At 34.0% G+C, this 22,890-nt stretch overlaps 1 protein-coding gene across 3 annotated transcripts in view; it reads right to left on the bottom strand.

The window, feature by feature from the left end:
* The window catches only part of SMCHD1 (structural maintenance of chromosomes flexible hinge domain containing 1), a 214,730-nt gene that overhangs the window by 162,163 nt on the left and 29,677 nt on the right, over positions 1-22,890 (bottom strand). For all 3 annotated transcript variants that reach the window (XM_041746908.1, XM_041746916.1, XM_041746923.1), the window contains 12 exons: positions 19,644-19,758; positions 19,397-19,516; positions 14,607-14,773; positions 12,133-12,223; positions 11,213-11,423; positions 9,027-9,147; positions 8,757-8,940; positions 7,107-7,301; positions 5,345-5,458; positions 4,684-4,790; positions 3,896-3,978; positions 3,607-3,720 (listed from right to left, as the gene is read on the bottom strand). In XM_041746908.1, the coding sequence (XP_041602842.1) occupies positions 3,607-3,720; positions 3,896-3,978; positions 4,684-4,790; positions 5,345-5,458; positions 7,107-7,301; positions 8,757-8,940; positions 9,027-9,147; positions 11,213-11,423; positions 12,133-12,223; positions 14,607-14,773; positions 19,397-19,516; positions 19,644-19,758 (1,622 nt within the window). The remainder of the gene's footprint in view (positions 1-3,606; positions 3,721-3,895; positions 3,979-4,683; positions 4,791-5,344; positions 5,459-7,106; positions 7,302-8,756; positions 8,941-9,026; positions 9,148-11,212; positions 11,424-12,132; positions 12,224-14,606; positions 14,774-19,396; positions 19,517-19,643; positions 19,759-22,890) is intronic.

Below are 22,890 nucleotides of genomic sequence, written 5' to 3' on the forward strand. Positions count from 1 at the left end.
CAGCTCATTAAAATTCCTTTATCTCAATTAAGAATGTATCCGTAAATAAGATTAACTGTTACAAAAGATTACAAATAATTTTCTTTTGATATTAAAAATAATTTTCCTTGGGATCCCTAAGTGGGTCAGTGGTTTAGCGCCTGCCTTTGTCCCAGGGCATGATCCTGGAGTCCCGGGATCCAGTCCCACATCAGGCCCCCTGCGTGGAGCCTGCTTCTCCCGCTGCCTGTGTCTCTGCTTCTGTCTCTCACTCTGTGTGTCTCCCATGAAAAAATAAAATCTTAAAAAATTTCCTTAAGAGTTTTCAAGACTAAAATACCACAGTTTATTTATATAGAATTGCTAAGATCTAGCAATCTATTATTATGAGTAGTAAAAACACAAACATAAAATAATACCTCTTCTGTAAGGAAGATAAAGAGACAATATTAATTGTTCTTGTTCAACATTATAGCAGGAAACAGGAAAGATAGCCAAAAACTAATAAATTACTAACTAAATAGGGAGGAAGAAAACAGAGTAGAGGGATGACATAACTTCTCTGAAGGTTTAATTCTGACTTTGAAATTATGTAAATGACTTAAAAAATAGAATTAAAAATAGTCATTCATAAACAAAAAAATATACATCAAGTAGGTGACATGACACATTAAAAAGGGATATTATTTCATATGACTTTATGTTTTTTTAAAGATTCATTTATTTATTTTAGAGAGAGGGAGAGAGATGATCAAAGCAGACTCCACGCTGAATGTGGAGCCCAATTCAGGGCTCAATCCCATAACCCTGAAAACATGACCTGAGCCGAAACCAACAGTCAGACACTTAACCAACTGTATCATTCAGGAGCCTCTCAAGTGACTATTTTTTTTTTATTAGTGAATAAATAAATTCAGCACACTTGGATGATACAAAGTCATGTTCATGGATTAAGATGGCAATAACAACCAACTGGTTTACAGACACAATGTAATACTTATTAAAACCATTTTTTCACAGAAATAGGAAACCCTGCTAAATGTATATGGAATCTTAAGGGAATCCAGGCAGCCAAAACAATTCTGAATAAGAAAAAAGTTAGGAAACTCACATTACCTTTCAAAGTTTACTACATAACAATAGTAATTTAAACAGTGGTACTGGCATAAGAAAAGACATTATAGACCAATGGAAGAGAGAGCCCCCCAAAAAACCCCTTGAATGTATGGTCATATGATTTTTGACAAGAACGCCTAGACCATTCAATGGAGAAAGAACAGTGTTTCTGATTATTGGTGCTATGAAAACTGGATATGCACGTGTAAAAGAAGTGAATCTATATAAATTAAACTCAAAATGGATCAAATAATTAAATGTAAGAGCTAAAATGATAAAACTAATCTTAGACAAGAAAAGCTTCCCGACATTGGATTTGGCAATGACTTCTTGGACAGAATACCAAAAGCAAAAAACAACAAATGCTAAAACAGAAAAATTGGAGGTGCTTGGGTGGCTCAGTTGGTTGAATGTCTTGGTTTCGGTTCAGGTAGTGATCTCAGGATCGTGAGATGGAGCCCTGAATCAGGCTCTGTGCTCAGCACAGAGTCTGCTTTGGATTCTTTCCCTCCTAACTCTCCATCCCTGTCCCCACTTTGTGTTAGCAAGGATGTAGAGATATTGGAACACTTGTACATTGCTGGTGTGGATGTAAAACAGTACAGCCACTGTGAAAAACAGTATGGCAGTTCCTCAAAAATTAAACATTAGAATTACCATATGATCTAGCAATTCCACATCCAAAAGAATTGAAATCAGAGATTCAAACAGGTATTTGCTCACCAATGTTCACAGCAGCATTATTCATAATACCGGATACATGAAAGCAACCCAAGTATCCATCAATGGATAAATAAACAAAATATGGTACATACACACAAAAGAATATGATTTCACTTATTTGATTCCATTTATTGCGATACCTAAAATAGTTGTATTCATGGACACAGAAAGTAGAACAATGATTACCAGGAGATGTGGAGATGAAGTGATGGGGAGTTATTACTACTGAGTTTTATTTATTTATTTATTTTTATTTAAATTTTTTTTTAAATTTATTTATGATAGTCACAGAGAGAGAGAGAGAGAGGCAGAGACATAGGCAGAGGGAGAAGCAGGCTCCATGCACTGGGAGCCCGATGTGGGATTCGATCCCGGGTCTCCAGGATCGCACCCTGGGCCAAAGGCAGGTGCCAAACTGCTGCGCCACCCAGGGATCCCACTACTGAGTTTTAGTTTGGGATGATAAAAAAAGTTCTGGAGATGGACAGTGGTAATGGCTGCACAACAATATAAATGTATTTAATGTCAATGAACTGTGAAACCTAAAAATGTTAAAATGATAAATATACGTTATACATTTTTAACATAATAAAAATATTTTTGATTGGAAAAAATATTTGGGGTGGGGAGGCAGGAGAGTCAGTCACAGAGAGACTAGAGAATGCTGTATTATTGACTCGGAAGATGGAGGAAGGAGCCGCAAGCCAAAGAATATAGATTCTAGAAGGTGGAAAAGCCAAGGCTGCCCTAAAGTCTCCAGAAGGAATGCAATACTGCTGACACTTTTTTTTTTTTTTTAAGATTTTATTTGACAAAGAGAGTGAAAGAGCACAAGAAGAGAGAGCAGCAGAGAGAGAGGGAGAAGCAGGCTCCCCACTGAGCAGGGAGCCAACGCAGGGCTCAATCCCAGAACCATGAGCCAAAGGTAACTACCAATGGACTGAGCCACTCAGGCACCACGTTCAATCCTGCTGACACTTTGATTTTAGTCAGTGAAACTCATCTGGGATGTATGATCTATAGAACTCTAATAAATTTTTGTTGTTTTAACCTACACACACATAAAGTTGGGGAAGTATGGAGCAGGGTGTCACAGAGGCCAAAAATAGGAGTATTTCAGTGAAATAAGTTAAACTGTTTAATGCTGAGACACCTAACAAGACATTTATACAAGATTTAAGTATAGATGATCATTAACTAGTTTTTAAATGTCAGAAAAACATATTTTGAATATTTGTGTCTTTAAAATCCATGGATGAGACACCAAGTATATAATGATAGAACAGATTATTAAACATAAGAGGTAAAAATACTTTTAGGCAGTCAAGACAAAAACAATGGACAAGAAACAAACAAGATGATTCAAATTAGGGAAATACAAGATGAGCAATAATACCCAGTTCTCCTCCACCAGGCCTATAATCTAAACCAAGTATCTCTATCTAGCTCAAGGTTCAGACACATTATTTTTTGATTTACAGAGATTTTATAGATTATCTAATATGAATTCCTATCTAATTCAAATCCCTATACATATATGCACCATATCTTAGGTCCACAGCTACCTACTTGGGAAAATTCAAAATAAAGAGTTAAAAAAAAAAAAAAGCCCTCAGAAAAATATCAATTAAAAAAATTAGTCATAACACATTTGAAATTCTGAACTTTAATCAAATCTTCTGTGTCTATAAGATTGCTAGATCATCGATAATTATAAAAAGATGAAAAACCTGCATTACACATTTAAGAACATTAATATTAAAGATCCAAATTAGTTTGCATACTTACAATGTAATATAACTTTGAGCTCAACCAGGAGTTTCTTTGATCCTCCATGACTTGTTCCCGGAAGCTTTTGCATTGCTTCCCCCTTTTTATTCAGTATTTCAATTCTTAATGCACCTATCGGTTCAAAATTTAAAATAAGAATATCTTAGTTACACCCCCCAAAAAAAGATGAGTCTTCTAGGTCTGAACATTGCATTTTAAATTGTTACAGTCTTTTACATATTCAAAATGTAAAGCACACAAACAGCATTTTTTCAGTAATATGGAAAAAACAACAACAACAACATACCAATGGGGGTTCCAGCTGGCCTAATCTCATTTGGCAATAATTCATCTCCTTCAGGCCAAGTTACTGACAATCTATCAGGGAGTCTATTAAAATGAGCATATTAATGTTTCATGAATTACATTAATTATAATCTAATTAGATAAACAGAAGTCACTAGAAACTTTAATATTTCGGATATATTTTGAAAGGTTAAAGCCAAAATTCCATATGATCAATAATCTAAAAATTTTTTCTTCCTTAACCATTACTGTGGTTACTGAAACAGTAATACAAAAATCTCTTGGTATTAAGAGCCAGGATTTTTCAGGAATTGCCCATTTTTGGTGGTTTTCCTGCTCTTGTATAATACAAGTTAACTTTGGGAAATAAACTTTTAATAGATATTCACTGAGAATCAAAATGACTGCATTATTAGCTACAAAAGAGCTACAAACAGTTTTGTTTTTCTACTTTCTTTTACTTTTCTTGCACTAATCTTTATTTCTCAACAGTTACTACAATTTTCTTCTAGTTGTAGGTCAAACCAAGTTATTTTCTAACATACTGGATTCATAGTGCCTGTAACAGTGACACTTTAGATATAAAAAAGGGAGAAATTTTTATATAAAACAAAGGATTCTGTTTTTACATCCAGAGCTCTCAATTTTTAAACAGCAAGATGTGCACTACAGTATATAAAATCCAAGACTACAACTGTCCTATTATGTGTCCATAACAACATACTCAAGAATGTACTACAATTCATTTTTTTAGTTTATTCTTCTCCAGCACTTTGAAATGTGAATTACCTTGCCATTTCATCTTCTACATATTTTTTGACAGCTTTCTCAGCAACTGTCCTATCAAGCTTTGCAATTGGCACAGTTTTTATTTCATCATATAGCGCCTGAGGTTCCTGAATAAAAAAAATTTTATTAACATTTAAAAAAATCTCTTCAAATTTGGCTACAATGAAAATTCTCCTAAAGAAACAAATTTTACCCTAATTAAGGATATAAATCATAATAACTATTATTACATTATACTACAGTGTTTATTTCTATTTTTCATGTAACCTCCTTAGGCATAATTAAATATTCAAATATTAAAAAGAGCAGGGAAGGATAAAGCCCACTTTGGTTTTGGAGTTATTTATTATTGAGAAAGAATTCGGACATCAATTTTTATTCCAATGTGGATGAAATGAACACTTTACAAAATTACTTTTGACAACCAGAAATAACGTGCATGTTTGTTAAACATTGGATATATAAGATGTTAAACTCTACAGCTTTAAATCACCAAATAAGAAACATAAAAACATAAAAATTTACGCTAACAATACTTTATTCAATAGAAAACCCAAATGCTAGCAAAATATAAAATACTATATCTTTATTTCAGCATTAAACAAAAGTAAGCAGTACTAAGAGATTTTCGATAAAAATTTTTTATTACTTGCTATCTTACCATTGCAATCTGAACCTCTCCTCCTGTGGCATATACTTCTCCATCATGATCACCATAAAGAAAAAATTTTACTATGCTTCCATAAAAGAGAGGAAGTGTCTTGATTGTCTTGACCTAGTATTTAGTTTTTAGAAAAAAGGCTTTTAGTATTTACGAAATCAGGCTTAATATTAATAATTATTTCACAGAACGATTTCATCCAAAAAAAACTTGGTATCAGAAAAATTAATGAAAAAGCATTCTAATACTCTAATAGTTATACTTTTTTGTATTTGTTTATATGAGTTTCCCACTTAATCTTAAAATTTTTCTAAAGACACAGTGGCTTCTTCATACAAAAATGTCAGAGCTATGCACGTGTCTAAAAGGTCCATGAATCCTTCAAAGTCAAATATGAAAACCAACATAACCTCAAACCCTTCCTCCCTCCCTATAAAATCATGCTTTGAGACTCTGAATAGTAATTACAAACTCTGACAAGTTATTCTTTCAAATTAGTTGGCTCACAGCTTGCCTATGTATCTTTCCCTTACTTGGCTTTAAAAATCTAAGGATAATTTTCATTAGTCCAATTCAGAAACTCTGGACAAGGACTGTAAGAATTCACACACAATCTATTTTTTCTGCCTCATTTCTAAACTATTTCCTTTCATTCATACACAACAGACTGCAGGACAATCCAACTTTACTACTGGCTATTTCACTGCACTTACCTATATTTGTTGTCTATGCTCAGATAATGGTCTCTGAGAAAGCACCTTACTCATAGTGATCACTTCCTCCTCCTTGTAACTCTTGGCTTGACTTTAGGGATACCATATTCTCCTAGTTTCGGTCTCATCAGCTTATCCTCTTTCTTTTCTTTCTTTCTTTTTTTTTAAGATTTTATTATTTATTCATGAGAGACACAGAGAGAAGCAGAGAGAGGCAGGCAGAGACAGGAAAAGCAGGCTCCATGCAAAGAGCCTGATATGTGACTCGATCCCAGGACCCTGAGCCGAAGGCAGATGCTCAACCGCTGAGCCACCCAGGCGTCCATTATCCCTTTTATTTTCCTTTGCTAGCTCATCCTTTTCATTGTAGCCCCCCCATATGTTGGAAAAGCCAGGCTCCAGCTACACACTACTTCTCTAGTGATCACATCCAATTCCAAAGCTTTAAATATATGATGATTTGAATTTACAGAGTAAATGAACATCATCTGACCCTTGTAATATCTGTACACTCAAGCCTCTACCTCTTTCAAGGTCCATACAAATGCCACTTCTTGCCCAAAGAATTTCATGATTTGCTCTTCTCCCAGGCCCATCCAAAGTCAGTAAATCCTCACCCTCTCCTTCCAGACTGCCAAAGAAGTATTCATCCTCTCTTTCCATAGCACTTATTCCCTTTCATCTACTATTATTTATGTTTGGGTTGTTTCTGATTTTAAACTATAATATCCCTAAGGACAAAAGACCTCTCCTAAATCTCTTCATTTTCCCTAATATTATTTTATATCACATAAAAAAATTAAGAGTCTGCGTTTGAGTAAAGTTTGGTACCAAGAAAAAAATAAAAACCTTGCTAATTGAGATTTCGGGGAACAAATAGGTTTTTAAAAATTGCCATGTTAAATTATGTAATTAAAATGAGTTTGACCTTTTCATTCTTTCCTGGCTCCTGAAGAGCCAAAAACTTGCATTATTTTGTTGTTAAATTCTGATACATCTTAGTTTCAAATTCTATTTAAAAACTGAATCTAGAAATAAGTTAAACCTACCAACTGTCCTGCTTTGTATATTTTTCCATCCCATTCTATTGCTGAGTATGTTGCCCAGGGGCCCTGCTTTTTAGAAGGAAGATCAGGACGTGTAATTACTCCTTTAAAAGATGTAAATTTTATTTGTTTGTCATATTTTTCATGACAGTCCTTTAACCATAAAGCAAATTCTCTGTCAATTTTCATTCGCTGCTCCTGTTAAAAAAAAAAAAAGGTCTTTAATGCTCTATGAAACACAGCTACTAGTAAACAAATATAACCACAGACACTTATCATTCATTCCTTTTTTTCTTTCCACATACGCTACCCTCAGAAAAATAAAAAACTAAAACATTTTGCTGGAGCTTTCTCCCATAGAGTTTTAACAGAAGCATTGCTAAGAAAGAAAATCTCTGCTATCATCTTTGAAACCGAGGTCTCAGTGGTCACTACCAACAACAAAGCTTTCCTTCCCTTGTATAAATCCTAGAGTACACCACGAATGATGAACATTGGCTGTCTAGAAGAAAGAGAACTAGCTGGCCATGGGAAAGAGGTGAGCAGAAAATTCCTCACTGTGAACCATGCACATTCTCAACAAGGAGATAAAAATCTCTTTCCATTTATCAATCACAGATACACATATATATAGTAAACATATATACAGTATAGTGTGAAAAATATCATTGGGGGAGAATAATTAGGGGAGGAAAGGGCTAAAAAAGCTCCTTATGAAGATGATAATGAAAAAAAAGTTGAGAAACACTGCTATAAAAACACATTTTTCCTTTATGTATCATATATACATATTACCTATTCAAAAAAGTTAAAACATGAAATGAAAAGTGGTTTTTATTAAGATTTTATTTATTTATTCATGAGAGACACAGAGAGAGGCAGAGACATTGGCAGAGGGAGAGCAGACTCCCTGCAGGGAGCCCTGTGTGGGACTGGATCCCAGGACCCCAGAATGACGACGTGAGCCAAAGGCAGACACTAAACCACAGAGCAACCCAGGTGCCCCTAAGTGTTTTCTAATAATATGTAAGAAAATGTGTTATTGTTTATTGTTCCTCGCTTTGTTGGGAGATAGTATAGAGAGATTAATACTCAAGCATAAGCTGTTTAATGCTTGTCTTTAAGAGAATAGGTAAGGTAGAAATCTCCACACTATAGGCTTTCATAACACAGGTAACACATATAGTTAAATAAGTTCATTTCTTCCTACAACCTAACTCCATAATATATCATTTCCAAATGAAAATTAAAAATTTCACTTTAAATTTTTCTAATTTGCAGTTCAAAAACCAGTATCTTAATCATTAAAAAAATTAAGTCTACCAAATTTTATACTGTACTTCAACATACAGCTCTTGTAGTATATAATATTGTTCTCATATGCTTTCATTAAATTGACATGTTTCTATGGCTTCTATTCACTGTCAAGGTCTTGATACTAAGATCTAAATGAACATCTGTAAATTTTACCCAAACACAGTCTAATCAGGTTGAAATTTCGGGGTAATGTCAACACATAAATGCTCTCACACACACACACTCTTCTGTTTTAATAAAAAGCATGTGAATTATTAGTACAAATCTATATTTGTGACTTTCATTTTACTTAAAATAGAACATACCAATATTCAAAATTGATATTTAAAATCATACCTGTCCATTTAAAATCCTTGTAAAAAGGGTGTTCTTATCTTTCAACTTTAGCTCAAGATCCATAAAAGTCAGTTTATTTGTGCTGACCTGGAATTTGTCATTGGTGAATAATGCACCAGATATTCTATTGTAACATTCAATTGGTGCAAGCCCTCTCTTCTTTGGAGGAGTACACCAGTCAAAGCTTGAACAGAACAAAATATTAATATTATAATTAGTAAAATAATTAGGTTTATAAAGCATGTAATTTCAGCAAAAATCAAAACTTACTCTTCAACAGATGTATATGGTATTAGCCGTCCATTCCAAAAACATTCAAAAATAGGCCTTTTCCCTCTTGCAGCTTTCTCAAGTATGAAACAATCATCATCATCATCTTCATCTTTTAATTCTAAAGAAAAAGCATCAGTGGAACAAACTGTTTATTGCTATAAAAATTATGTGATTTTTAACACTGAGTAACCAACTTCAAGTGAAATATTAAAGTTGCTTCAGAGAAATTTTAACAAAAACTCTTAAGATCTCTTACACTGCTTTTTATAAAACTTAGTGACTCTTCATTTGCCCTCAGAAATGCAGATTTCCAAAGTGGTTCCACAGTACCGGTGGTATTCCTGATTTAGGTCAATATTTAGTTACTTATATGCTTATCTGTGTTAGCTACTGAGCCTATAATCTTTAAAATCTATTTATACAGTAAAAGGGTCATATATATTATGCTCTATAGCAGAACCCTCTTCCCTACAAATATAGGAGTTTGAATCCTGTATCTCAAATATAAGTTCCACAATTTTGTCAGAATCAATATGTTCACATAAAAATCACCTGGGAAATCTACAGTGTCTAGTAGCAGTTATCTCATTTGAACAAATTAATAATACTAAATTTAATTTTACTTTAAATGAACTACTAAATTTTCAAAGATCAGATTTAGGTGATACACAGCTACAATTGTAACATATTACAAAGCATCAAACACATAATTAGCATAACTGTATATAACATTTTTAGGCTTCTTACCAAGACATTTTCATATACCCAAGCAAACTAAGATCAAACCCTATGATCCTAATACAGTAACATCTTAGTTATTTTGGCATTAAGGCACTCATCTAAAATAAGCCCTTCTTGCCCCTCAAAAAAAAAAAAAAAGTTCTTTTCTTTTAAAGAAAAAGAAGAAGTTCTTTTCTATTAAACCAAATTACTTTGCTTTTAGAGAACCCTTCTAGAGCACTCAATTTATTTGATTCTTACTTTAAGATATCTTTTGAAGAACTTTATCTTTTTGCCTACAGCATACAAAAATTACAAATAAGTTAAAAAGAGGTCAGCAAAATGAAAGGATATAGAGCCACTGAGTAATAACATGAAATGAGCACTTACTCAATAAAGCTTGACACTATTCTAAGGATTTGTCCCAGTTTCTTATTTAACATAATACCTCTCCAAGAAAAGAGATTACCTCTCATTTCACAGATAAAGAAATGGAGAGAAGAAGTAATTTGTCAAAGTTTACACAATAGAAAGTGGCAAAGAAGGAACTTAAATTAGGTAATCTGGTTCTAAAACTCACAAGACTAAAAATATACTAAGTATTCTGAATGAGGAATTTTTATTACTGTTAACCTATGAATTCAATGCAATTTCAGTAATTCCACTAAGATTTTTTAAAAGTGAATGTATAAAGTGATTCCAAAATTTATCCAGAAAAGCAGATTAAGAATTTTCTCAAAGAAGAATAGTGAGTTTCCTACCCAACAGGTATTAATACATGGTATAAAGCTACAAGAGTATCATTACTCATGTATGTAAATATAAAATAGATCAATACCTTAATAGTAAAGAATCCAAATCTATGTACTTAGGGGAATTTAATGTAATTATGAAAATAATATTTCAAACTATTTAAAAAATAGCAACTTTCAGTAATTGGTCCTAGGAAACCAAACACTCACATGCAAAACATTAAGTCAAAGCCCTACCTCATTGTACACATAAAAAAGGAGATTATAAGTACATTAAAGATTTAAACATAAAACGATTAAAAAATAAAACTACAGGATCTTTTTATAATCTTAAGTATAAGAGGTCTTTCCACAGCAAAACAAAATCAGAAAGCATACAGAAAAAACTGATACAATTACATAAAGTTTAAGCTTCTTTACAAGTGTCTACAAAGATAATGGGAAGACAATATGGGGATATATAAAGGATTAAATATGCGGTCCATAGCTAGAAGTTCAGTAAGAAATCCATGAGTAAAGAATATGTAATATTCTTTAAAGCCAGTGCTTTATTCATCTGGAAGTGAATTCACACAAAAATCAAGAATTACAAAATTTATAAATACTTAAGAGATGCCTAAGGAAAAAAGTTTTATTATTTATCTAGCCTTAACAGCCCGACTAATAAATCACAACTTTACATTTTGTAGCTAAGATAACAGATTAACATACTTGATGGAAAGCATGGATCATCAGGGTAAGTTTCTCTATCATATAAGAAAGGGTGATATCGAATAATCCCTTCCACTACACCATCTCCTTCAACATGAGCCTTGAACTCAAAACTATCAGCTGCTGTGTTTATATACAACGTCTGCATGTCATCTTCTATTTCCCTTAGGTTGACAATCTTAGGTGCCTTCCCCTTTTCAAACATAGAAATCTAAAATAAAAATAAAACAAAAATAATTAAATTCTATGGTGACTTTACTTTTGTTCCCAATTATGATCCAACAACAGAAAAGGCAAAAACTTGTATTTGTACAAGTAATTATATAGCTTAATTAAATATACACATATTTATATATGGGTTAAATAACTAAGTAGCATCTCAATAAGGAATATAATATACTATTAAAAAAACAGAACGTAAACAAAGAAAGAGCAAAGCAGAGCTGAAGAACAGATAACTCAGAGTACATTTAAGGCTTCTTGCTTAGAGGTAGGAAGTAGGACAATGATTTGAATGTGAAATTCTTTCCAATCTGTGGGCAAGGATATTGAGACCTCAATATTCAAATGTTCTGTGCTTCTAAATCTTACTTCATCACTCTAAGACTTCAATGAACAAAAAGAAACATTTACATCCCTTTTTCTCTCTACTTTGAGACATGATGTTCAGCAACAATTCATATCTCTTTAGAAGCCAGGGAAAAAAGTGGAATCAAATACTATAGTAAATAAAGGTTCAAAAACCATATACTTCTAGTAACGATTTCTTTACTTAAATATCAAATTGCCAAAGTACTTTGGAGAACCACAGGGAGAGAAGGATTGTCTAGTTATGGACTGTTTTTTCTTATCCAGAGTGACTTGAAAGTGGAATAGATATGTAATAATCTGTAATATTTTAAGAAAGAATTTTATCTTACTTCAATATCAATGTTGTTGAAAGGTCCAACTTCTTTTGATGTATGTTTTTCATTTCCTTTTGGGCCATGAATATAGTAATGATAAATATGCCTAAAATATAGAAATACAGCTTTAAACTTTTAATTCAATTTAATTCATAAGATTACAGTTCATATAATGATCTATAAAAAAAATGTGTACAACTATTACTTACTTAAGTAGGTGTTAAGCACTATACCAAGGATTTTTTCTTTTCGGGGCGGGGGGGCAGGGTGGCTGACATGAAGAGGAGGAGAGGAGAGGAGAGGGAGAATCTCAAGTAGGCTTCACTCTGAGCTGACATGAGGTTTGATCTCATAGCCTGAGCCGAAATCAAAAGGAGGATGCTTAACCAACTGAGCCATCCAGGTGCCCCTATACTAAGCATTCTTAAATATAGTATTCCATTTAATAGTAAAAACAATCCAGAGATACAGGTATTATTATACCTCATTTTTACACATACAGAAATTGGAGTGCAAGAGGTTTATATACTTTATAGAGTTTGAGAGAGGCAGACTACAACCCAGGTCTTTCCAACATCAAAAGCCTATATAGCTTGTATCTCCCAGAAGTATAGTTTATCATAAAATTGAAAACCAGAAGGCAACAGACTCTAATTCTACTTGTCAGGAATGTTCTAGAAAGGACTTAACTATCAGGGAGAATGTAGGATTAGATATCTTTAAATTATCTCAATATGAGAATATCATTCTATAATTCTCCTTCTTCCTCTCTGACAGCATCAATACAATTTGACTTCAACATTCCCAAACAAAACTAATAAATTCAACACTATTCCTTCAAAAATCACCAATTCAGAACTCTTGCCATTTTAAGTTTTAAAAGATATTTTAATGAGATTATTCATGGCTAAAACATTATGTTTGTGGTTACTCTTCAAACGGGAATTTGCAATATTCCTTCATATGAATTTTTAAAAACTATACTAGCTACTCTAAAAAAAATGAGATAAAAGCAAATGACTGAAAATCTTCAGATCTTTCTTAATGCATTTCAAAAGTGTTAACATCATAATCAACAGTAAGTTTACAACAATACATTCAGAAAGAGAGAAAGAGTGCTATAATTAGCTTTAACAGGTTTCAAAATATGGTTAAAGTAATATGTTATTCTGTTTGGTGTTATGTACACTCGGTTTCTTTGGTTAAAAGAAATAATTACAAAATAGCTAATGAAATATGGACTTAGAGAATAAAAATTCCGAAGTCCTATTTAAAATTCTTGGGTTACATGGCTGCTTGGGTGTCTTAGTTGTTTAAGTGTCTGCCTTCAGTCATGATCCCAGAGTCCTAGAATAAAGTCCCACATTGGGTTCCCTGCTCAGTAGGGAGTCTGCTTCTCCCTCTGTCTCTCCCTCCACTCATTTCTCTCTCTCAAATAAATAATATCTTTAAAAAAAATTAAATTCTTGGGTTAGAGAGTCAACAAACATCAATATTCAGCAAGAGAAAAGGTACTTCTAAAATAATTTTCCCGTAAAAGAAAAAATTTCAAACTGTTAGTATACATTTATATAATTTAAATAATTAATAATTTAAATTTAAATAATAATTTATTTAAATAATAAATAATTTAAATTTGGGGGGGGCACCTGGCTCAGTTGGTGTAGCATGCAACTCTTGGTCCTGGGGTTGTGAGCTGGAGTCCCACAATGGGTACCGAGATTATACTTAAAAATAAAATCTTAAAAAAAAAAAAAAAAAGTAAATTTCATGCAGATGTACCCATTTTGGCAAGACTCAGTAATTTGGACTAATGCAAATTACTGAAACAATTCCATAAATGGTCTTTGCAATATAACCACAGGAAATAAACTAAGAACCACTAAATATTTTGATAATTTGGTCTAACGGAATATGTTACACTCCCTAAAAGTTTTCCTGGAATAAATACACAAAGATTTATTTTTAGTACTATTAAAATGTCCTACAGACACATTTGCATTTTTTTTATTGTACTAGACTTCATGCAGTCACCTGATTAACATTTATGGAGCATTTACTACTTTTAATAGGAGACACTAGTTAATAGCAGTGCATAAAAAAAGACATTTCAATAGAGAAAAGCAGACAGAAAAATGAAAATACATGGTATGGAAGATTATGATACATGCTATGAAGAAGCACAAAAGGGGAATATGAAAGTGGTGGAGCCGAATTTGATAAATTTATTTTAAACTTTATGATAGGTCTTAAAAGCCTGCCCCTGAAATAATGACCAATACACTATAGGTGATCAATAAATATTTACAGAATAGAAAACTGTTTTAATGCCAACTTCAGAATCCTGGTTATTGTACTGAAGGGAAGGAAATAAACAGAAGCTTCTAACAGAAGCACAGTATACAGCCAAGAGGTTTCGATGTATTTATAATATTTTCTGTCTTAAAAAGGGAACTTAGCAACATGTCCTGTATCAAATAATTACTTACGCTAACTGTCTTGTCCAAAGAAGGAAATAATTTTTCAAGTACTGTATGTGTTCTGGTTGTACTCCTGTGATAACCACAGCAGTAAAGCTATCTTTTTCCTTCTCCTCTACGATAAGATGATGTAGAAATCTTTCATCATCATTTGTAATGTGAACAGAATCAGATGCCTAGGGGAGTGAATATAAATACAACAGATTAGAAACAATTAATTGTAATATACAAATAACATTTACATTAATTTTTAATATGATTCGGTTAGTTCCATAAACAGGCTTCAAAAGCTTTTGAAAGAAAATGGCCCAAGACAAATCAGCTGAGTATGTGAAATACTGTGAGAACAGGATACTTTTAACAGACTGCTAAACTGGCATATATACATAAGTACCCTAATACCACAATGCCAAATCAATTTTAGAATCATAAAAGAAAAAAAAATACTGAGTTTAAAGATGCTGAAAAAAACTGAGGACACTTACCCTAGCATGGAGTGAGTCCTTGCCTGGGATACTACTTAACTTGGTCAGGGCAAATAAATGCTGAGCCCTTGATATCCAAGAAAACTGAGATGTAGCCTGAACCCAGCTGGCTTAGCCCAAAGGGACTGCATTTAAAAGAGAATGAAATAATCCTGGGCCCTAGTCCACTTTTAGAGATTACTGATAACTTGCTAGAGAAGGGACTTGGGAAGGGGGAATAAGTAGGGAGGATATGAATTATAAACGTCTCAATTTTTACTGCCTTCATGTGTTTAAATTATATGCATATAAACATTATGTATGTCACTACATATATAAAAGATTTTAAGGATACACATCTAACTATTTTATCTAGAAAACTGGTTGATTTCTAAATAAGCATATATTATCACTTTCTTAAAAATAAAAACAAACCTTTCAAAACCATTCCAACGCATTCCTATGCACTAATATTACAGCTAAGATATATATGTATACAGTATACATTTTATACACTTTGAGAGCTAGTGGATGAGTGAGTTTACTAGTAATACATGCTCACTAAATATTTATCAAGCACCTTCTAAATCCTATGACTCAACATGGGCACAAGGAAGATAGAAGCTGTGCCCTTACTCCTGACAAATGCCATCTGATAAATGAGAAAAAAATGATTACAAAACAATGTGCCATTTTAAAGATATATACCAAGAGCAACAGAGTTAACAAAGGAGTGACATTTACCTAGCACATGACTAGAACATTCTAGCCCAATGAGAACATGCAGGATTTGAGTATAAGGCAAACAAGGTAGTTTAAAGTAGATGATAAATACATGATAAAAAGTGAGTTTGGAAAGGCTGAATCAAACAGTGAAAACGGATGGAAGAGAGGATAGATTTAAAAAAAAAAAAAAACTATTTTAAAAGACAGAATTGAATGGTGAATGATTAACAAGGATTACAATTACTAACTACTTGGCCAGAGGATGCTGTTAATTGCACAAAGGTAGTTGGTAGAAAAGTGGAGAAGAACAAAGAACAGGAAAGGTCTGTAGATAATATTTTATTTCAGATGTACCAAAAGTGAGTTATTTATGGAACATCTGGGAAAGGCATCTAACTGAAACTGGAAATGAATGTACCATATATGATCATGTGGTATTCAGCACCCATTCATCCCCCTTTTATTGTTCCTTCCTTGGGGGCAGAGAATGGAAAGCCAAATGTCTACTTTTCAGGGTCTCTTACACTTTAGGTTCTGAATGCAAAATAGGTTTCACCAAATAGATGTAGAAGCCAAAGATTTTTTTTTTTTAAATTTTTATTTATTTATGATAGGCACACAGTGAGAGAGAGAGAGAGAGGCAGAGACACAGGCGGAGGGAGAAGCAGGCTCCATGCACCGGGAGCCTGATGTGGGATTCGATCCCGGGTCTCCAGGATCGCGCCCTGGGCCAAAGGCAGGCGCCAAACCGCTGCGCCACCCAGGGATCCCAAGCCAAAGATTTAGAAGAGGAAAATGAGACAAAGGCCATCTGATGAGATTTCTTGAATGTTTTGTCATCATGCAAGGTACTTGAACGACCAGTATCCAGGTTCTGGCTTGAAGTGTTAGCCAGATACAGCACCAGTTATATAGCCAGGTCTGTATTTTGGTGTTGGATCAACTGTGCCAGCAAGGCCTTTCCAACTCCTGGATCACAGATAAGGCAGTGTTTCTAAATTCCTGATCCAGTGGTGGTCCTCCACCTATGTGATTATAGCAGATGCTGCAGCATCCCTTGAAGGTGAATTTGGAGTCTACCAATATCCTTCAATGAGGTTGAGCCAAGAGTTCATTCCTACCCTTCTAACAATTATGCAAGCATCTAATTCCCTTTATTAAATTCTTTTCTGTTTGAAGTGTCGAAAATGATTTATTTCCTCATTCCTCCATTCCTCAATGGAGTCCAGCCTGATTCAGTGTCTCAATCTTAAAAGTCTTGACAAGAAATACAGATTTGAAAACTACTGGTATTAAGTAGTTCCTATATATATCTATATATATGTATATATATATATGCATACATATTACACTCTAGAAAAAAGAATATATATAAGCAAAAATATTACAGCCTAGAAAAAGAAAAACTCCTGGTTGTAAATCAAGAGCCACCAACTCTATACATAAGACTGTGTATAAGAGTTGGAGAAACCAAAAAGTAGGCTGAAAAAGACTGGTCAGAAAAAGAAAAGGACCTGGGGCCTATTAGGACCCATGATATGTTTCTTAAGACAAATTAGGGCAGCCCAGGTGGCTCAGCGGTTTAGCGCTGCCTTCAGCCCAGGGCCTGATCCTAGAGACCCGGGATCGAGTCCCATGTATGGAGCCTGCTTCTCCCTCTGCCTGTGTTTCTGCCCCCTGCCCTCTGTGTCTCTCATGAATAAATAAATAAAATGTTAAAAAAAAAGACAAATTAACCACAAATCACGGGAAAAATATGGCAGAAATGATGACCTAAGAGAGACATTAATTAGTTCTATCCAAATTTTATCATACATATAAAGTTTTTAAAATGACTTAAATTCTCAATTCGTATTTTTCACCAGTTTTAACATGACAAATATTTCTACAAATAGAGCTTTGTGATGGTACCATAAGATGAAAAAGATGGAATAGTATGTAAATATAAGTAAATTGTGTAATAAATGCAACACATTTAAAAAAAGAAAAAGTGGGATGAGCTAAATGAAGAACTCTCCTGTACAGAGGAGAATGTTAAGTTATATAGAAAATAAAAGTGGCTTGTAATCACGAAAAAAATTCACCCAATTATAAAGAAAAGGTATTATTTTCACCTAATTGCTGGCATTTGCTGCCTTCCTCTCCACTCCACTCTTTAAAAATAAGGAAATTAACAGATAGGCACTTCCATATACTGTTTTGGGAAATATATCTGATTTGGGTTTAACCTTTTCAAAAGCAATTTGTAATCTACACCATGAACATTTAAAAAGTTCAAATTCATTGTCACACTATTAAAATTCTATAATCTGTATAAAGAAAAAAATAATTTGTGCAAAATGCTATGCAAAGACATTCATAGCAGTGCCTTCATAATTAGAACAAAATCCTTTAAATAAGTTAAATGCTCAATAGAGTACAAAGTACTATGAAGCTATTAAGTGTCTGTACATGAAAATATTTTACAAAATGAAGAAATATTCAAAATGTTAGAAAATGTGGACTCAAAATGAAAATATATATTTTTAAAAAGTAAGTATATGAAGGAGATTAAGAGTAGATACTCCCGCCCCCCCGCAACTTAAGATGCCAATAAGGAGGTTTTAATTCCAATGTAGTTAACATTAACACATAATGTTATGTCAGTTTCAGGTTAAGTGTATGCTTAACTTTGAACACCGAGTAATATATGGAATTGCTGAATCCCTATATTGTACACCTGAAACTAACATGTAACACTGTAATGTTAACATTGGAATTAAAAAGAATACAAAAAACCCCTGTAAACAAATAATAGAAAAATTAGACTAGAATTTCTACTAGTCAATTAGATATATCTTCCCAGAATGAGATAATTTTTATTTAAGTTTCCTATACATTTACTTAAGTTTCCCGTACATTTTTATAATTTGTTTTAGAACCAGAAAAGAATTTACAAAATTAAAAATTACTTTAAAATAAATAAAGACTTTAGGGGCTCTTGGCTGGCTCAGTAAGTACAGCACATGACTCTTAATCTCAGTGTCATCAATTCAAGTCCCACACATTGGGCATTGAGCCTATTTAAAAATAAATTTTTTTAAAGATTTAAAAAAAATTCTAAAATGTTTCAAGTGAGAAAAGTTGAATAAAATAATAAATATAATATACTCACCACCACGACACTAATTTGTTAACATTCTGCTCATTGATATTAGAATCTGAATGCAAATTTCTAACAGAAATTATTCATTTCTCTGGAGCTCTGATTTCCTAAAAGCCCATTATCCTATAAACACTTACTATTCTAATTTGAAATTGTTAGACCAAAAAAGATTTTAAAATTCAATCTCAGTGAAGGAAAAAAGTTTACAATCTTATGAGCAATTTCCAGGAAGCTAGATTTATGAAATAAGTTGCTGTCTGAAGATTTTCAGCCTGAAAAAGCATGTAAATAGTCAGTTTTGCTATTCACATGACTAAAGGAAAAAGAATGAAAATTAACGTAATTTGAAAATGCCATACTTTGAGTTTTTAAAGCAATAGTTTAAGTATCTCAGATAGAAATTGAAAAAAAAAATCTCTATGTCCAACCTAACAACTTTATAATAAGTTAAAAATGTATCATACCTTTCTGTTTCTGATATAGCCACTATATATTGCCTCTTTATTTTTCTCCTTCTTCTCAAAATCTTCTTTAGAAAGTACAAGTTCATGAACATCTTGGGAATCTGCAGGTTTGCTTATCATCTGTTAAATATTTAAAAGTACTTTTAAAAATTCCTAACTAAAAGTTAAGCTGGTTAACACATTTAAACAGAATCAACCTCAAAATATTTTTAATCAACTTTCATTTATAAGAAATGTTTTTACTTACTCTGGCTGATTGTCCAACAAAGAAAACAGCTTGTTTGCCCCCAACACCAAAATAGGAAATATCACTATTTAAACTGCGTGGCACCGGTACTGGACGAACATATCCTGAATGATCACTAAAATAAAACATTAATGCAGTGAATTTAAAAAAGCTACCTAACTTAGGCACCAAAGGAAATTGTTACAGGACTTTTATTAAGAGCTAATAAAATGATTCCCACGCTAAACAACACCCCTAATCAAGGTAAAAGAATCACAGCCCAATGTCAAGATATCATCTAATCCAGTGGTTCTCAAAATGTATTCCCCAGACCAGCTGTGTTATCAGCAGCAGCAAAAAACTCAAGAAATCCACATTCTAGGGCCCATCCTACTAAATCATAAACTCTTTCAGCAAACAAGACCAAATAAATATCTACTGTCTAAAGAATATATATCCTGCTGTCCTTCAAAATTGTTTACTGCTTCAAAACTTATAAAAATATTCTCTGAAGAATATAGGAATTACAGCAAAGACAATCTTATTTCCATGTATTATGACAAAAGAACCTCTTGTTGGCACCATTAACAACACTCTGGAGATTAGGCATCCCTAGTCTCCCAAAATACAGGCTAGCTCTAGAGGGACATCATTTCCCAGTATCAGATATAAACAATTACGGGTGAGGCCAGAACCCCTAATACACTCAATGTAAAAGCAGAAGACCAGACGTGGCATAGCTAACAAGAATTAGGGAATACAAAGACATATATTCAAAGAACTTACCCATAAGAAATAAAAACAAAAAAAAAGAAAAGGAACAGAAAATATCAAAATGGGTATAAACGACATGATGGACTAAAGGAAAATACCTCACAAAAGTGTAGTTCTAGAAGAAAGAGAGAGAAAATGTAAAAAGCTACAAATATTGGTTGACAGAAACTGGGGAGTGCAGGAAAAAGGGAGAGGTTATAAAAGAACAAAAACTCTCAGGTATGAGATGAGTAAAGTCTGAGGATCTAGTCACTAATATTAGTGTATAATGCGTATCTGCTAAGCAAGTAAAACTTAAAAATACTCTCACCAAAAAGAAAGAAAGGGTAAATACATAAGGTAATGACGTATCAATTAACTAGAGGAAAGGAATCTTGTTTAAAGGAAAACCAGAGGGATCCCTGGGTGGCTCAGCGGTTTGGTGCCTGCCTTTGGCCCAGGGCGCGATCCTGGAGTCCGGCGATCGAGTCCCGTGTCAGGCTCCTGGCATGGAGCCTGCTTCTCCCTCTGCCTGTGTCTCTGCCTCTCTCTCTCTGTCTATCATGAATAAATAAATAAAATCTTAAAAAAAAAAAAAAAAAGGAAAACCAGAATACAGTTCAATATTTAATAAATATCAATGTAAAATGTGTAACAACAAAAGATCAAGACAGGAAAAATGGCATGTATAATGCTGTTGTGATATACTAATATTCTATGTCAGGTGGTATAATAGTACTTGAGATAGACTATGACAAATTAAAGACACATACTTTGATTCCTAAAATTCTCAGTAGAACAAGAGTAACAACTAGTAAGCCAACAAAGCTATAAAATAGAATTACATGCAAAATACTCAATTTGAAGTAAGATAGAAATAAAAAAGCCAGGAACAAACAGCAATAATTAAAGTTATGTAACTGATCCAAACACCCCAAATAAAAGGCAGAAATTGAAATTTAAGTCACATGTAAATGCTGCCTAATATAAAATAATAGGTTAAAAAGTTGGAAAAAGAGTTAGCATTCTTAACACTAATGTAAAGAAAGCTGGAGCAACTATATTAACATCAATGTTGATAAAAGATTGGGCAGCCCCGGTGGCCCAGTGGTTTAGCGCCGCCTTCGGCCCAGGGTGTGATCCTAGAGACCCGGGATTAAGTCCCACATCGGGCTCCCTGCATGGAGCCTGGTTCTCCCTCTGCTTGTGTCAATGCCTCTCTCTGTGTCTGCCATGAATAAATAAATAAAGTCTTAAAAAAAATGCTGATAAAAGATTATTACCAGGAAATGAAGAAAAGCAATAAAACAAATACATGGATAAATTAAACAGACCACTCTTCTCCTCTTGAGTTTTTAAAATTAATTTAGACTGCTAAAATCAAAATATCCCTATTTGATATGGTTTTCAATGTGTACAGAGGTAATACTTAAGAAAATTAAATTATAGGATGCCTGGGTGGCTCAGTTGGTCAAGCATCTGCCTTAGGATCCCAGGGTCCCAGGATGGAGTCCCACATCAGGCTCCCAGGAGTCTGCTTCTCCCTCTTCCTCTAACGCCTCCCCACTCCCTGGTCATGCTCTCTCTCTCTCTTAAATAAATAAAATCTTTTAAAAAACAAAGAACACTAAATTATAAATGGGGAGAGTAAAGGAACCTAAATAATTTGGTAATATTTCACTTTCAATTTACTTTAAGTGGTAAAATAGCTTTATTAGTACATATAACGTTTTGTATGAATACAGTATTGCCTGCACAAGCACGCGCACACACACACACACACACACACACATACACACCAAACAAAAAAATACTCAAAATCACTTTATAAAGAAAATAGTAGAGAGGGGGGGCAAGATGGCAGAAGAGTAGGGTCCCCAAGTCACCTATCCCCACCAACTTACCTAGATAACTTTCTTTTTTTCTTTTTTTTCTTACCTAGATAACTTTCATATCACCCTGAAAACCTACGAATTCAGCCTGAGATTTAAAGAGAGAACAGCTGGAATGCTACAGTGTGAAGAGTTCACGCTTCCATCAAGGTAGGAAGACAGGAAAAAAATAAAGAAATAAAAAAGCATCACAGGGGTAGGGGCCCTGCAAGGAGCCGGGCAAAGGCCGGGCAGCGAGCGCCCTGAGGGCAGGAAACCCCAGGCCAGGAGAAGCAGAAACACCAATCTTCCCGGATGGAAAGGCACCCCCAGGGAACTCGGGCAGGATTACAGGAGGTAGGGATGCCCTCAGGCTCCCAGGGGCACTAACAGAGGAACTGCGCGGGAAAGCGTGCTGCACACCACGGGCCAAGCTCCCTAAACGGCTGGAGTGCAAGCTCGGCGTGGCCCCCGGGAGCAGCTCAGGTGGGGTGGCTCAGGTAGTGGCTCCGTGGGGAGGAGGCTGCACAGTCCCTGGAGCATGATTCCAGCAGTGCAGGCCGTGGACCCAAGGGTGCCGGGGGACACAATCCAACATCCAGCGCTCCCCCTGGACAGGAGGAGGCCGAGAGGACATAGGGCAG

The sequence above is a fragment of the Vulpes lagopus genome, chromosome 1 (assembly GCF_018345385.1).
Source record: "Vulpes lagopus strain Blue_001 chromosome 1, ASM1834538v1, whole genome shotgun sequence".
In the NCBI taxonomy this organism is placed as follows: Eukaryota; Metazoa; Chordata; class Mammalia; order Carnivora; family Canidae; genus Vulpes; species Vulpes lagopus.